Here is a 17,573-nt window from a genome sequence, read left to right on the forward strand (position 1 = left end):
ATTCAGACTCTTAGGATGTATTAGCAGGAACAAACTTCTAACAACATTCATTGGCAAAAATAGGCAAAAGTTCAGAAAATCCAGAAAACAGCATGCAATATACATTCAGTGGAAATTTTTTCATCATTGCTGATTTTATAATTAAAGACTTTAGTAAGGATCCCAGGAAACTGATAGTTGGAACACAGCTTAAAAGTGATTATCCCAGCTAATTAACAGGGGCCCAAATATTACTATAATATTTCAGTCCCATTCTGTTTACCATATTACAGAAGCTAAAGGAAAAGGTTAAATTAGACCAAATCTGTAGCCAGAAAATGTATGAGCAGACATCCCTCTATGCAAATGGAACAGCACCACCTACATATATATAGGTTAATATATACAAATTGAAAACATTTAACTGTGGAGTAAATTAAAGATCAGTTGGCCCAATACACCTTTAGTCTTGCTGAGACTACTAAAATCAACAGGATTTAAGTTAGTCATAACCGAATTAACTGATTTCAGAGTAAATCCTATGTTTATAATTAAGTCTGGATTCTATTCAACATTTTTAGTCTACTGTTAGTTTTCATCCCATTTATTTTATGTCGATTTGCCCGATCACTGGAAGATAGCAACAGGCTTATTACAGCTAAGCCACCATATCTAGGCTTCAAAAAGCCAATGGACCATGAGGTGTCAGCAAAGAACTAATATGTCTCTCTTTGCTGCCATCTATATTGATCTCAGGCTCTGCAGCCCAAATATAATAGCTCAATTCCTTCAGCTCATATGTATCCTTTTAATTCCATCACATTACTGACAAGCATATGCATTACAATAAACACTGCAAAGACCTTTTTGATGTAATTGTACATATGATTACAAGAAGATTCTTCTGGTTTGCTGTTTTACAAATGTGTAAGAGCACATGTACACATCTGTAACAGCAGGAATGAGTCTGTGGCATGAAAACTTGGAAATCTGAAACCACCCAGAAGTCCTCTGAGGATTGCCCCAGCCTTACCTTCCTGCCTTGTGTAGTTGCTTGGTCTAACATCAATTGGTGACTGCTAACATCACCAATCTTCCAAGGAAATGCCTTTACCTGGTGTCTTCCCCCTAACATGAGAGAGATAGGAGTCCCACAACCTTAAAGGTAAATAAAGAAAAAAGATGGTGAAAATGAAATAAATTCTACAGCACCACCTCCTGGGCCTGTAGTGCTGAAGCATGTGACTAAGGAAATCAGGCCCCTCTTTGGGGCCTGATCAGTCTCACAAAGTATAAATAAAATAGATTTTATTTTAAAAAAAAAAAGGAAAAGAGAAAATGGAAAAATACCTTTTCAGTTTTTTTTTTTAATTTAAGTACAGTAGTTGCAAGAAAAATATTTGATGGTAAAAGACAGAATATACGGCTATTCAAATCACAACATTAGCTTAAAAGAATTGTACAAAGGACAAGATAAGGCTCAGAGCAGATTACAACAATGTTGTCAGGGGAGGTAAAAAAAGTCAACATGATGGTTGTAGCAGTGTGATCAACACCCAGTCCCTTTATATGCACATGTACAAAAGGGACAGGACTTTGATCATGCTGTTACAACCGCCAACTTGACTTTTTTTTTTTTTTTTTACCACCATCGCTGCTGCTGGATCCCAAGAAGATAGACCTACTTCTAATATAAACTCAACTCTGACGTAAAATAGTGCTAAGTTCCAGAAAGAAGTCAACCATTTAGTGAGCATGTATGAAGACCATAAATACCAGAAACAATAAAGCATTAACTAGCAGACACAGAAATTAAACTTAGCATTGTTCTTAGCTAATTTTCTCTCCTTCTCTAGAGAACAGACCACCTTTGGATCAGAGTTACCTTGTACCAATTTTGTTACCTGGAAAATCCTGCTTCCTGCAAATTCCAGCTTAAACTGAGGTTGAGGGGAGATATTAAATCCTACTTTTTCCAGCCTCCCATTCAGTAATTTCTGCCTGATTTTAAAAGGAAAAGGAAAACCGTTTTTCCTCACAGAGGGAGAAGGGTTAGGGAAATCTTGCTGCTTTTGTTCCAAAACCCTGTTCTTCTGCTTGAGACTGAGAGAAGCTGGAGGAAGCTTGAGTCACAGCATGTATGCTTCAGTTGTGGAATTACATTCAGAAACATTCCTAGTTAAATTAGAAATCAATTTACCCAAGAGCATTTCCCCCACATGGGGAAAAGCCATTCCTCTTGAGACTTCTGAGCCTTTTCCAACTTTTTTTCCAATGTGAGAATTTAACGATGAAGACTATTTCCCCAATGAAAGGCCACGGAACCACAGAAATTGGAATAGACCTATTCTCTAGAACATTTCACTGTTTATGAAAATAAGCTTAGGTATTTTTGACCAGCTGATGCTGATTTGCCAGATGCAATACTACCTAGAGAAAACAGGCCTTGCGTGAATTTGGGCCCTAAATTTCTAGAATTTTCTCTACATTTGATGTTCCTTTGTCTCTTTTCACAGAATCAACATTTTTAATTTATACTGCAGGATGACAATCGGGGTACTTAGTGCCTCACTACATAGCTTTCCAAGGTTCTGTATCAACCTTAAGCTTAGTACCTTCTGGATGCTTATATTACAACTAGGCATACCGTATCTGGGCTGCAAAACCTGGATGATCTCTAAATGACAGCAGACACAAAAAATTCTCATTTAAAGACCATCTGGATATTTGCAGTGCCTAATTATGTCCATCAGTCCCAGTCATCATGTCAGAAGAAGAAATGTATAGCTTACCTAGAACTCTCATTTCTGGATTTTCTGCAAGCTGAAAATATCTTTTTTTAAAAAACATCAACAAGCTTTTGGTTGAGTTCACTGTAGCTGTTTTTAAACTACTTCTGCCCCTGCTCCCCATTGGTTTCACTATAACCTTTGAGGGAACTGTAAAGCATAACGTGTGCTGTTCCCCAGTTTCAAATGAGGGCCACTTGTGTGCTCTCTGGATCCTATCTACTTTTTCTGACTACCCACTATCACGGAAGGGAGGCCTTGCCTTTTATCTGCTGACTTTGCTTCTTTGTGCAACTTGTGAAATACCGTGGATGGTTTGTTAAGTCACAGCAATACCATAGCTCATGCTCATCTCCAGGTTTCTTTACATTATGCTCTTGCATGTGGTTCCTATTTATATAAAAATGTGTTGTTGGGCTCAGGACTGTGACTTATACATGCTTTCAATCCTTAACACTCTGTGTTTAGTGTGGCACCTTTGGTTATCATAGGACTGTGTTCAGAGTTAGCATTTACGAACTATTTTTCCGCCTGGTTTATGACCTAATACTTAACTTGCATAAGGGATTCTTAAGAGATAGGTAGTATCTCAACATTATTTTTACAATTTGCAAGGACAGCAGATTTTTCATATCCTCATTAGGCTTTGAAAAACAATTACTGCTCCAAGTATGTATGCCCCATGCTTTACCCAAACAAATTTCTTCCTGCTAGTTGGCTAACAGTGCCACCTGCTGCCAGGCAAAAAAATCTTTCCTCTATGGCTTTGTGCAGTTAATAAAGCTACTATAAGCTGAATGCTTCCAAACTAAGATATCACTAAGGAATACCAAAACAGTAGGCTAGGCTGAGAAGTTGAAAGCAATTACAAAAAGTGGCAAACTATGCATATCCTTGAAGACAACAGGCGTTTTGACTTGAAGGAGACTTTACCTTTCTAATTGGCATTTACCTTTAAAAGCCTTGTGCAGCCTTTCCTCTTTTCTTTTTTATTTCTGTTCTCATGGTGATGTCTACTTCACTCGATCTGTTCTGTTCCATACCTCCTTAGTTCCTCTCTTTCTTTCCCTAAACTGAACGTATAATTGATATATTTACAGAACTGGTCTCGTATATGCTTAATACATATATGGATATAGAGTTTATGCAGTACTGTGAAAGAGCAAGTAACACTAAAACATTATGGAGAGGATAGCAATAATATATAGCAATAACATATCATGTCCACTTTTGAGAACCATTACCACAAAGCACCTGCCTCTTTACAAAGATACACAGAATACAGCATTTACGTGGACTTCTGAAGATTTAGGAAAATGTTTCAGTGCCAACTATCCCACGCTTATAAAATGCTATGTGAAAGCATAGTGTATTTATTACTAGTGTTGCAATCTAAAATAACAAATTCAATCTTACTAAAAAGCAGATTCTCCTTCACTCAGCATATTTTTCCCAACCAGTTGTGCACCAGTTTACAGTCCACAACTTTAAGCTTTCTCACCCCCTCTTTCTTTAATAGGTAAGAGGGAGACTGGAAAACATTTTGCTATATACTGTCCTGATACAAACTACTAGCTTCTACTTCTTTGTACTAAATCCGATGGGAAAATGAGATATTCGTCCCCGTCAGCATTCAGTGTTCCCCCCAAATCTTGTAATTCAAGGCAAAGCCACTTGGGCTTTTTCCTTCAACAAAGGCAACCCAATGCTGCCACTAACCAGCACCATAACCGAGCTCTCCCAGTATAAGTCATAGGGTCAATTCACACAAAACTGCAGGAGCCAGAGCTAATGCTCTTCCAGACTCTGCCACAAGGGGACAAAAAATAAGCCTGTCAGACCTGCATGTTCGTAAATACATCATTGTAAAAAACTGGCAAGCCTTTAAACCTGAACCCTGACGTGGAACAATTCAAGGCAACCTTCTGCGGCTGGCTGGGAATCCGGGATCCAACACAACGGGAAAGCACCGGATCAGGGCAGCATTTGCCTCCCTTGATTAGTATTTCTTACTACAGAAATATTAATGCAAACTCATACTTCTGTAACATTTTGGCTAACGCTGTTAATAAAGGTACTGCCTGCATTTTTGCTGTCCTCCTGGACCAGCGTACCTTCCCCCCCCCCCCCCCAATCCCAGGGGTTTTCTTGCTTTGGTTGCCAACTACAAATCAAACCTCGGGAAAGTTACACAGGATTTCCTGTTGCCAGCACTGAATCAGTGCCCAATTCTGACATGTTCGGATCAATCCTTTACCGCCGCTGACTAGCATACGTAGTTGCATCTACAGACCAAAATAGTGTACTGAGACAGACTATTTCCTCTTCAGACGCTTTCCACGCTCGGCACGGGAACTACGTTCCGACCCTTCCAATAAAAAAAACCTTGCGCGGATTGATCAGTCGACGGCAACAAATCAAGAACCGGAGCGTAAGGATTCAAGCGTGGTGATGGGGCATCGATCCAAGCATGCGCAGAGTGCGCGCCCAGTAGGCCCAGCCTGAGGCGGCGGGAGGCGCCGAACAGCGGACGGAGATCACGGACGGTCGCCACGGCTAGTGAGACCGAAAGTGCGTGCGGGAAGCGCGCGCGGGGCGTTGTTTCGTGAGAAGCGGGAGAAGGCCGCTTTCTGACTCATTCGTGCGGGGTAGAGAAAAGGCGCTGCTTGGGAATAGCAAGGCCGGGGGGGGGGGATTGTTGCCGGTAGAGGGTGATCTGAGGGCGGTGATTTTGCGCAAGATCTTCTGGGGAAGAGGGGGGAAGGCCTGCCACCGAAGAGAGGAGGAGGGGGTGAGGCGAGCTTGAGGTTGTGGGAGAAGAAAGGGGGTGGGTGGGAGAGGTCTCTGCACGCGCACGTCAGAGGGAGTGAGAGGTCCGAGGGCTGCTGGGATAACAGCAGCGGCAGCAGCCACAACAATAAAAAGCACGCGCTGCTGAGTTCCACGCTCTTCGCGCGCATTACCTTCTTGCAACAGGAGGCGTCGTGGGCTTGACACCCCCCCCGCCGTTGTCACTGCGGGGTCGAGGTTGCGGACGAGAACGGAGTGGATAGTGGAGAGCCTCTGAAGACGAGTTAGCCCATGGGTGGAACCAGGGGCTTGAATGCTGAGGTGGTACAGTGGGTTGTAGCAATTCAGATTGTTGGAGGGAGTGCCACTTTTTAGAAGCTGGCCAGTCGCACTGTAGAGAACAGTCTGATTTGAACCATCCTGCTGGAGCTTCTTTCAAGTAGTTTATATATGATGGAGTACTGAAGAAAAACAATTGTCCACTTGCCATTTGGAAAAATAGAACTTTCAGGATTCTGTCTTCTGTGTGAGTAGCAACAAGATTTAAACTGGAGACTTCCTGCAAAATATGTTAGTCAAGTTGACTTTTTACCCTGTTGCAGACAGATGTGATTATTGTTGCTTAAAAATTAAGTATGTTTTATGGCTTCCATGCTGATAACATCTAGGATTATCCACTGTTGGTCTTTTTTCAAACTGCCTGAATTTTTTCCCCCTTGCCTGATAGGATTTTCAAGATGACACAGTTCCTGCCCCCAAATTTGTTAGCACTATTTGCACCCCGTGATCCTATACCCTATCTGCCTCCTTTGGAGAAATTGCCCCATGAGAAACATCACAATCAGCCTTACAGTGGTATTGCTCCCTACATCCGTGAGTTTGAGGTAGGTGCAGTAGTATTGGTTTGACTAACTTTGGCTTGTTACTTACTGGGACATTAGCTAATGCTTGTAGAATCAGAATGGCTGTTGTAGCAATTACTCTCAACACTTTCTCTCTTAATTAAATATTTAGAGTTATTACAAATGAGCTTCTCTTTCAGGACCCACGTGATGCTCCCCCACCCACTCGTGCAGAGACAAGGGAGGAACGGATGGAACGGAAGGTATGTGTAGCACAAAGCTAAATGTGAGGTATATCAGTATTTGCTCTGATCCAAGGTTCTAAAACAGAAAGAATTAAGTAGAATTAAGAATTAAGTATGTTGAAGAGGTGGCCCTTGTAAGATTCCAACAATTGTCCTTCATGGGGATACACTGAAAAACAAGATAAGCATTCCTTATGTTTCCTTGGTCCCTTTCATTGCAGAGGCGAGAGAAGATTGAACGCCGACAGCAAGAGGTTGAAAGTGAATTGAAGATGTGTAAGTGAGACATAGTAGCAAGCTGTGAAAAGGAATGGAAACTTTTTATCATTAACTTGAAGTTAATGATAGCCCCATTAATTAAAGATGAGACATGGCACCACATTTGTGAAAAAACAAATAGGGAAGTAGAAGAGGTATGTTTTTCTTCATTTCTTCTCTAATCTGATTCATTATCCTTTCATTTAGGGGATCCACATAATGATCCCAATGCTCAAGGAGATGCCTTTAAGACACTTTTTGTGGCCAGAGTTGTAAGTTATTTCCTATTTCCTTTTTCTCCTATCAGTGCTTGGGTTAAAACGCATGTAAACAGCTTGCTGGCCCCATGCAGCCCTTGATTACACTCTTGGTGAGCTCTGGAGCTCCAGATATCACTACTCCCTGTACCATGCAGCCTAGCTGATCACTTGCTGGGAAATGGGGAAGGGTTGCTGTTTTGTCGCTATTTGGAAACCCAATGCAACTGAGATTGCTCAAGGACAGAATAAGCTTAATCCTACTACTTCCCCAATCCCATGCCCAAATTTGTCAACTTTCCAAGAAAGAATTTGATGGTGGTGGTTGGGAGAGCATAATTGCTGGGGTGAAAAGGGGCTTCCTTCCATTCCAGTAGGTAGAGAACGTACATGCTGAGGTTTCGCCCACATCCTGCTTATTGTATATAAACTAATAATGTTTGTTCACAAGAGCTATTGAGGTGCCAGCTGAATCAGCTAGCTGCTTTAGTAATCCTAGAGAGATGCGTCTTTGGTTTTCCATTACTGTTATCTCTGCTTTTGTTCTTATTTAGCTTCCTATTTACTTTCCAGAACTATGATACAACAGAGTCCAAGTTGAGGCGAGAGTTTGAAGTCTATGGACCCATCAAAAGAGTGAGTGAGAATATTAGGTTTTGGGGAGGGCTGATCTAAACTATCTTCACAATGGAAGGGGGGGGTTGCCCTATTTTCAGTGCATCTTTTTGTACTCTTTATAGTCTAGGTTGATATGATATTCCTGTTTACCATTTAACATCCTTGTTTTTGCTCTCTAAGGGAAGGAATTTGTGTTTTCATATAGTTTTTTTCATATAAAAATATACTTATTTTAGAAATTTCAGAAGAAATGTAAAATAAGATGATACAGTGTAGTTTGGGGTCCATATCTCAAAAATCTAAAATTTGCAAAGGCAATACCTTTATTAGACCAATTGAAGTTTTATAGTTGCAACCAGAATGACTGATTATACAACATAAATAAAACTGGGGGATGGGGAACAATCATATTCATATCATAAGGAATCTTCCTGTGGAAAAGCTTACCCAGATACATCATAATAATATCAGCCAAGAGCAGCATAAAAAAGGATGCTGATCTTTTTTTTCCATTTGACTGGTAATCTCTGTGATGGGATTCTTCAAAGTGGGTTTTTTTTGTTGTTGAACTCAAACGGGGATTATTAGATGTTGTCAGACAGGGATGTAAAAACAGTAGGTTGGGTTGTTTTTTTTTTTTTTAAGATTTGTTCATGGCTGAGAGGCAAAATGAGTGTAAGGCATACATTGAACTCAAACATGTCTTTAAACATTCCTTAAAATATAAGAAGTAAAACATTTTAAAAAGACACTTATTCAGTTTGCCTCTTTAATACCACCTCCAGACCTTTCAGAAACAAAACATTTTGTAGCATTTTGCTATTACAAACCCCTGCAAAATTATCAAAATGTAAATAATAAAGGTAGAAAAAAATAAAAGGCATCTCTTATATTGGAGTATAATTTTCAGTGAGCCATATGAAGCCCAATATGACCCTCAAGCTGAAAAACGTAAGACTGCTGTATGGACCCCAACCCTGAACCTGTATACCTGCTTAATTATTCCTTTCTAGATCTACATGGTGTACAATAAGCACTCCGGCAAGCCACGTGGCTACGCCTTCATTGAATACGAACATGAACGTGACATGCACTGTAAGTCCTTTTATGGGATGATTTTAACCTTTTCTGTATGTATATTTTAATCTAAATTAACTTTTTATTATAAAAGCATGTGTTTTATAAACATCCCTTAACTATTTTAAGCCCTTAAGTTATTTGAGGGCTTGGGTTTTCCCCCAACAGGTAAGTACAGAGTGGGGGAGCCTGGCTTGGTTTGGCGAGCACCCAAGTTCCGTTAATGTAGCTCAGATAGTTTTTCAAGGGATCTTTATAATCAGATCAACAATGTAGTCTAAAAGGAAGGAAGTTTTTATCCCTTTCTCTTAGCAGACTTTGTAATTCTCGGATGATATTGTATTGGGACTCTCAGTTTATTCTAGGTCAGCTGTTTCTCTTGGGAGCATCCCTTTCATTCTTTACCTAGTTTCGGAAAATCAAATTAACGTAGCTGGGGTGCCGCAAATGTAATGTGTGTGCTAAAGTAACAGGCAACAGTTCCTCTCTTTATCCCCTAAATTCCCATGTGTTTGGGATGGATCCCTGTAGGCTAAGGGTGGGCAACTAGTCATGCCAGCATCTTTTGGGGCAGGCTAGAGTTACTGCTTGCATTATGGGTCCCAGGAATAGTTGCCCCCACCCTCTGAACTGTTGCCCATTCTTTTATGTTAAATTTTTAAAGAGGGAGAATGAATGCTATGAAGAAGTTCTTCTTCTGAAGCAAGTGTAACTTTGACCTGAAGTTGTGTTTTGAAAAGATGCTGTTGTTGAGAGGCTGTTGTGAGCGGGGTGTATTAATTCTGTGTTCTTATTGTCACTGCAGCCACCTTTCTGATGGCTATTGCCACTGCTGGCTTGCAGCTGATCCTTATGCTTCCCCTTTACAACATCTCATTGTATGGTTGGTATAAGGGTTTGTATAATTGGTAAGAACCTCAGTACCCAACACACTTCTATACACAAGCCAGGTCAAAGGCAGATGCTAGATAATATGGCTTAGTTGGGGGTGGAGGGAAGGAAGAAAGGAAGGAATCTATTTCTCTTTTGGTTTCTGTACAACTCTCTTGCTGTGTAGAAGGAGAAAAAGAAATAGGTTCCTCGTGCTCTAATGTTAGCTCTACATTTTACAGCCTGAATTAAATGGAGAGGGAGGGAACAACAGGCCAGCCATTTTTAGTATAGCTCAAATATCCTGAGTGAATCCTCCCTCCTTAAGTCACACATGTACCATTTTATAGTCTTTATAATCTGTGGACCTAAATTGGCAACCTGTGGAGAGAAATAGGCAGAATCTGTTTCAGAAGAATCATAATATTTTCTTTCTGTAGCATATAAAACTGGTAGAGTAACAGATACATTTTCATATTGCCTAATCCCAAATAAATATTTCCTCTTAATCATAAATTCTAATTGGATTGTGTCCATGTTAAACTATGTAAATTTAAACGTTGTATGACAAGGTTTTAATGTAAGGTCCACAAAATAGTCCTGTAAACGTGAGATAGAGTTCCTATCTGACTGGGTTCGTGTTCTTTGGAAAAACAAAGACAAAAACTAGAACATGGTTAATTATTTCAAAACACATAAAATATAAGACAATAGCACTGTAATTTAGCATTTACCTGATCATTTGAAGCCACTAAAGGTGCATCTCCATAATAAAGAAATAGCAGAGTTTCTGTAGTGCTGTCCTGGGTTAACATGGTTGCATATTTTGTCTGCTATTTGCACAAAGCAAAAATCTCCTTTCACTTTATCATTTTAAAAACAAGGCAAAACTATGGAGTTTTTGCACCTGGCTCTTAATTTTGCTATTCTTATAGAAACACTAATTACCTGGGAGAATGGCTGACAATAACCTGGGTCTGAAGGGCAGCGATTAATTTAAATGGAAGTTGGCAGCCATCTGTGGGCGTTTATTTGTACACTGTATAAGGGATATCTGGTTTGAGTGAACATGTTCCTGCAATCTGTTCTTGAATTTAAAAGTTAAAGTTGTACTTAAATAATGGAAACACTCTTTCCAGTTACTGGATTACTTGAGTTTGAGAAGGCCTAGTTGCATGTTTTATTCTTTGGATTTTGTATTTAGAAAATTCTTTACCTCTCTGTAGGAAAATGCAGATATTTTAGTGGAGCAGATGTAGCCTATGTTAGGTTAAACCAGGGATAGATAATCTCTGGTAAATAATCCTAAAATACACTGAGTAGCTAATATGTGTTTCTTAGGAGGGAGTGTCTATTTTTGCATGTGCTCCTGAACTTTCAGCTGATAGGAAGCAACACTGAGGATATTTGAGCTCTGCTTTTAGTTAGTAAATTAACGGGCATTTGTACTGTTAGTCTAACTTGGGGCACAAAGCTAAGTAGGCGGATTTTTTCTAGCTACCCCTGGTATGGCTTGCCAAGGCCATAATGAACCTTGAAGTGGGACGTGGTTGGGATGTCTGTCTCAACAGAGATTCTAACTCATTGTTCCCCTGAAATAAGGGTTTCCACATGAAAGCAGGCAACTATACCACTGTTGCTGGGTTCCTGAATACTGGTAGAGAGGGCATTTCAGACACATCACACATTTCTTGCTGTTTTTTCTTGTATCTTTTTTTTTTCTGTCTGGCTTCTTTAGCTTAGCTCTTTCAATTGTGTAGCATTCGGAGCTTTCAATTCTGTCTGAAGGAGGCTATAGCTAGGAAGGTTAAGAAAAGCTCATGGCTAACATTCAGGACTTCTTTGGCCTCCCTGAATTTGTAGTTGTAAGGATATTTCTATTAGATAACTTCTATCATTGGAATTTTGGATTTTAAAATGTAGGAATTAAATGGGGCCATTATCAGCTTATCTTTTCCAAGTCAGTACTGTATCTAGAGAGGCCTTTCCCAGCCTTAAGTGTTCTGGATATATTAGATTACAGTTCTTATTATTCCCAGAATATTCTCTTTGGGAATGATAGATGTTGTAGTCCCTATTGTTGGGGACCACTTGGGAAGACTGATCTAGACTGTCCAAAGCAGCAGTGTAAGACAAACTTCTTGGTGAACTCAAGACTGAGAAGCATTCTTCACTTTAGTCTTGTATTGAGGCACTGTTTGAGTTAAGATAATTAATCCAATATTTTCCCCTGAAAATTAGTTACTGGCCTCTGAATCTAGGGGAATAAATGATAAGTCTTATCCTTGGGTCTCATATTGGCAAACAAAACAGCTATCTGTGATTTTAGCATTGAGCTGTAAGTCATGTAGTGTGATCAATTTACATTGGTCCCTTGAGGCATTATCTAAAAACTAAGTCCTCATGCAACCTTTCAATTCTATAACTTTCCTTATTCAGATCAGAGAACTAGCTATGCTAATTCTGAAAAATATGTGAGTCCTGTCATTTAAGATCTCCCTAAAAAAGATCATGTACTTCTTGCATATTTATTTGTTCTCATAAAATATGCCTTCCAATAAAAATACACAAAAGAAGTATAACCAGTGGAAATCCCTTGTTATTTCTCCCTCTTGGTACTTACATATAAGCATATGGAAATTGGAAGAATTATAAGAATTTCCCTCTTCGGATGGGATTTCTGTATTAAAAGTGAATGTTTCAGCTCATTCTTTGGAAGTCAGGTGGCTGACCTCTCAGATAAGAGAGTAATTTGAGGCTCCAATTTGGTATTTGGAAGCTATGAATGGTAAATTTACTGGCATTAGTAGAATATAACGGCTTTGAAAATAACTTTTCAGGCCTAATTGTATATCAGAGAATAGGTCCAGATGAGTTGCCCCCCCCCCAACATTCCACATGGTGTTGTTCATATCCCATCAGAAGTCTTTGAAGCTCTGAAAAAAATCAGGAGGTTCTTATGATAGGCCCATTCTGCTTTATAACATGTCCTAGAAGGTAAGATTCAGTACAGAGGGTGGTTTCAGGTAAGCATGCTGCAACTCTTCTTGCCTCGGACTGACCTCTTCATTGGAAAAGGCCCAGCTTCGTCTCCTTTCTACAATAAAATGGTGGCGAATATGTGGAGTAGTGACTCTGGTCTGGCTACCCTGTCTGGAGAGGAGCCATGAGACTAACTTTGTTTGTAAGAGATGATGGTGTATCATCGTGTCCAACATCCAAACTTGACTGATTCTCAGCCTGATGGGTGGCTTCAAAGCCCAGAGTGACATCTTTGCTATGGGACACAGTTTGGTGATGACGATTCTGTCAAATCCCATTTTTCAAAATTCCCTTTTTTTAACGGAGGAGGGAGGATGGCAGACTGTTGGAAAATGCATCCCTCATCAAAGAAACTGCTTTCTGGACTTTTGGATTTTAAAAAAGCTTGCCTGAGTAAACCAGACAAGGTGAAAATGTTCTCAGTGGTAAGAAGTTAGAGTTAGTATTTATTTTCATCAAGCCCTTTACTCAAAACTGGTAGTTGTTAAATATTTTTCTGAACTAATACTTTTTCTGACTGCACGTCTAGACACTAGAACCCATTTCTATGAGAATTACCATCCCCTCAGAGGAGATGGGGGAGAACATTTCTGCATTATTTCTCTGCACACACTGAGGAGAGAAGTTCTCTCGTATTCCTTTTGTATGTCCCCATGAGTTGATTTTCCTCCAGTATGTGTATGACGTTGCAAACTTTGTTACTTGTTAAAAATTTGTGGGTTTTTAAACACAACCACAAATATTTCCCTTGCAATTTTGTACGAACACTGTCCTCTTTCTAGTCCCTGACATTTTAATTAAGCCATTACATTTTAATTTCCTAAAAAAAATCCCCCACCAAAACAAACAAAAAAATAAAGTTAAAGAATCATTATGGCCATTTCTCAAGGCTACCAGCATTTTGGTAGCCAAACATTGCTACATTTTCTTAGTTATCTGAAGTTGAAAGCTGTTTTTTTCTTTAAAAGAAACATTTCTGAAACGCCTGGGTTGGAGATTTAATTTTATCTAGTACTTAATTGTGTGGCCTTTTGTCACACTTGCAATTCATTGCCACATATAAATGGCTTCAGTAGTTTTGGGGCTGTAGTGTTGGACTCCCAAGGCTTGTGAGGACCCCTAAAAGGATAAAGAGTGCCTAAGCTCTTAATAAAAGATTTTACCTAGTTTGGAAAATGGGTTGAGAATGGGGGAACTGGGCAGGGGCTGGCCGGGGTGGGGATCTGAGTGTCCGACTTCTGCTGCTGAGACAGGTAAGGCAGGGAAGGTCGGCTCAGCAGCTAAAATGCAAAACCCAAAATACCGCCCCAGCCGGGGGCGCCGGGCAGGGGGGAGCTGCGCCTCGGGCCCCAGCGCTAGCAGCCCGATGCAGTGAGTTTGAGGAGTTAAAAGTTGCAATGGTTTTGTAAGTAGTTTCTCCAGGTAAATGCTTTTATTTCCTTATTACATATTAGCTGTGCTCGCCCTACCTACCCTTCCTTTAGCAAGTTGCTTCAGAATATTTCCCTTCCCTAAAAATATCCTAGAGATTTGCAATTGGGTGACAGTGACAAGGGTGGTATAGAAGGTTAAAGTGGGTTGGATCTCGTAAGGGAGGGGACCAGCCAGTTCCACTGAGGATTCTTACTCTATTTTTTGTGCCTGTTCTCTTTTCTTTCCAGTCAAACCTTCCACTACCACTGTAACAGAAGAAAATTCTGTCTCCCTTTTCACTTCCCCTTTTCCTTAACCTGTTTTTCAGTTGTTTAGTTTAACCACAGGAGCTCTCGCTTTGGGCGAGGGATTTGGCCTAGCTTTTTTGGGACTGGCTGGTTGGGGATACTATTGAAGGAGCAGGAGATCCTGGCCCACCCTAAAGTGAGCTGGGAGGACTGGGATGGAGGAATTGTTTTTACCCAGACTTTTTCCCTCTGGGCAAGTGATGAATGTAATGTGACTGTCTTGACTGCTCAATAACATTTCTTTTTTTTTGCAGCAGAGGCTAAGGGGGGTTGCGTTATGGGATGGAACTGGGCTTGCTCCACAACTTGAGGGATTTATAGCTGTTGTGGCCAGGTTACTCTTGAGATGTCTTTGCTGGTTCCTTTATTCTGCAATAATGTAGATTTTGTCCCGGGCAAGCACTCTATTCAGGTTTTGTTCTAGAAAACTTGAGGCAAGATTTCCCAAGGCAGGTGTGGAGCAATCCCTCACCCAAGGAATCATTGGGGCCATAGGAGCTGCGTGTCCGAATCCTTTCCATATGATTAGTCTTTGGGGGAGGGTGGGCTTGTTTATGTACACTGTAGATAATGGCAATTCCATTTGCCCTTCCCTTTCCCCTGGATATTCCTCCTAATCTGTTGCAGCGGCATACAAGCACGCCGATGGGAAAAAAATTGATGGCAGGCGAGTGCTAGTGGATGTAGAGAGAGGCCGGACGGTGAAGGGATGGCGCCCACGTAGACTTGGTAAGCATGTGGAAAAGCATTATATCAAACACCTGCTTTAATAATTGGATTATAAAGGCCATCGTTTTTAAGGTTCTGAATTATACTGGATTATAATTATACTACATATTGTGTGCAGTTCAGCCTCCCACAGTTAAGTTGTTCACGTTTACTAAAGGGGGACCATGTCTAGAAGAGAGCTAAGTGAGGTTCAGTAAATTGAAGGGCAGGGGAGTTACATTTTTTTCTAAAGAGGAAAATTTGCATCTCATTATTAGTAGATTTAACCCAGGTATATGATGCATTCTAAATAGGCTTTTGTTAAGCTAATTAAAGGTACTTTGAGGATATCATCTAACTCCGTGATGCATTCACACAATATTAAGCTATGATTTAAACTGTGCTTTATTGAATAAGTTGTAATAGCCTGGGTTTTACTTACCACAAGTCATGAATGGGTTGGCACTTCATACTAAACAAAAACAAACTCTATTATGGCTTAGCATTATACATGAACCATTATGTTAACAAAATGCTATTTTCAGTGCTCCTGATTCTTCTGTGTTAAATAGGATTCCCTTTTCTTAACTTTTTCCCCTGCTTTGCAAGAGAAATTATTTCTATTGCATGTATAATTCAGGTGCTTTGAATAGGCTGAATTTGAACTTCTGATGAGCTGTTTTCACAACATGCCTAAGTTAAACTAAGCTGAGTAAGGAAAACTGCCGACATGAGAATTATTTTTTCTACTCGTTTTATCAAATTCCAAAGAGGCCAACTTCCAAAGACAGAATACAACTGGAAACAAGTTTTTCTTTTCATTTGCAGGTGGCGGTCTCGGTGGTACTCGACGGGGAGGTGCTGATGTAAATATAAGACATTCAGGTCGGGATGACACTTCTCGATATGATGAACGGTAAGCTAAATTATATGTGGATAACGTAGAATGATGTTTCTGCCATCATTCCAGATCTTAACGAGTGTTAATTCTGTTTCCTTCTAGAAGCAACAGAAGAATTAACTGATTACTCTTTCAAAAATTTATACAATTCCAGTTGTGTGTTAGAGGATCCAGAAAGCTGATAGTGAATCTTCTGATACTTAAAATTTGAAGATTCTTAATTGTAGCAGAATGTCTTTTATTTGGTTAAAAAAAATGTACAGATTGGATGGATAGATAGTATTTTTTTGAAGGTTCTTAGAAGGATAGTATCTTTGTGATTCCATTTGAAACCTTTTGATCATAAGGGAAATTACTTTTCTTGATGAAAAAAACCAGATTGTATTGTCAATACTATGTGCTCAGACTGCTAGTTTTTTCATTCTACTTGTCTGATGCTCACTTTATCTTGGCTCTCTCAGGGATAGGGACCGTGAACGTGAACGTGATCGCCGAGACCGCAGCCGAGACCGGGACAAGGAGCGGGAACGCCGTCGCAGCCGATCCCGAGAGCGCAGGAGGCGAACACGGAGTCGAGAGAAAGAGGAGCGGAAGCGCAGCCGGGAACGCAGCAAAGATAAAGACCGGGAACGCAAGCGTCGCAGTCGTTCTAGAGACCGCAAGAGGGATCGGGATCGGGACAGAGACAAGAAGGAGGAATTGCCAGAAGTGGGAGAGGCCCAGCCTGATGAGGCTACTCTTGGCGAGATTGGTGTAGATGGGATAGAGGTGAAGCCTGAAGGGGAAGAGAAAGGTAGAGAGAGGGACCGGGATAGGGATAGGGAGAGAGAGAGGGACCGTCGACGTAGTCATCGTGACAAAGACAGAGACAGGGATCGTGACAGAGAACGTCGCCGTGATAGGGATCGAGATAGGGACCGTGACCGCGAGCACAAGCGTGACAGGGCTGAGCGGGGTGGAGAAAAACGGGAGGACAGGGGGCAGGACAATGGGATGGGAGAAGCGTTGGAGGAAACCAGTCAGGATATGTTCCTGGACCAAGAATCCATGCAGTCGGCTGATGGTTACTTATCTACTGAAAATGGATACATGATGGAGCCCCCACTGGAGTGATGAATGGAGACTCTTCCTTTTCCCAGGTGTCTAGCCAGGTGAGGCTCTGCTTCCCAGGCTGCTAGCCAATGAGGCCCCTGTCAACCAGTTGAGGTAACTTTTTTAACTGGTTTTGTTTAGAAGGGTGTTTCAGGTCTGCCTGTCCCACCCCATTTCTTCTTAACATGTAACTTTCCACCAGTCCCTTGTGTATTTGGATATTTTTGTTTAAACAAGAATAAAGTGTTAAATGTTTTCTTCTTCATGTGAAATGTATATGGGACTGGCATGTTTGAAGATGCGCTTTGCCTGATTCTAGACTGATAGTGAGAACTCCCTTAGAAGGTATTGAATTACATGCCAAACTAATTGCTGCTGAAACAT

At 40.6% G+C, this 17,573-nt stretch overlaps 1 protein-coding gene across 1 annotated transcript; it reads left to right on the forward strand.

Moving 5' to 3' along the window:
* The first annotated feature begins 5,196 nt into the window (after positions 1-5,196).
* On the forward strand, positions 5,197-17,454 carry SNRNP70 (small nuclear ribonucleoprotein U1 subunit 70). Its single transcript, XM_007429768.3, has 10 exons — positions 5,197-5,339; positions 6,286-6,442; positions 6,601-6,663; positions 6,867-6,921; positions 7,111-7,175; positions 7,734-7,796; positions 8,792-8,873; positions 15,116-15,217; positions 16,025-16,112; positions 16,559-17,454. The coding sequence occupies exons 2-10, from the start codon at positions 6,296-6,298 to the stop codon at positions 17,208-17,210; spliced, it is 1,317 nt and encodes a 438-aa protein (XP_007429830.1). The 5' UTR covers positions 5,197-5,339; positions 6,286-6,295; the 3' UTR covers positions 17,211-17,454.
* Positions 17,455-17,573: the final 119 nt, after the last annotated feature.

Source organism: Python bivittatus, unplaced genomic scaffold (assembly GCF_059951505.1).
Source record: "Python bivittatus isolate LINGU-HERP-01145 unplaced genomic scaffold, Pbiv_v1 ctg000410_np1212, whole genome shotgun sequence".
Taxonomy (NCBI): Eukaryota; Metazoa; Chordata; class Lepidosauria; order Squamata; family Pythonidae; genus Python; species Python bivittatus.

Bases quoted from the DNA above. Each gene is read 5' to 3' on its own strand.
- SNRNP70 (XM_007429768.3), top strand. From the start codon at position 6,296: ATGACACAGTTCCTGCCCCCAAATTTGTTAGCACTATTTGCACCCCGT. The intron at 6,443-6,600 runs GTAGGTGCAGTA...CTTCTCTTTCAG, and splicing joins CCTACATCCGTGAGTTTGAG to GACCCACGTGATGCTCCCCC. The intron at 6,922-7,110 runs GTAAGTGAGACA...CCTTTCATTTAG, and splicing joins TGAAAGTGAATTGAAGATGT to GGGATCCACATAATGATCCC.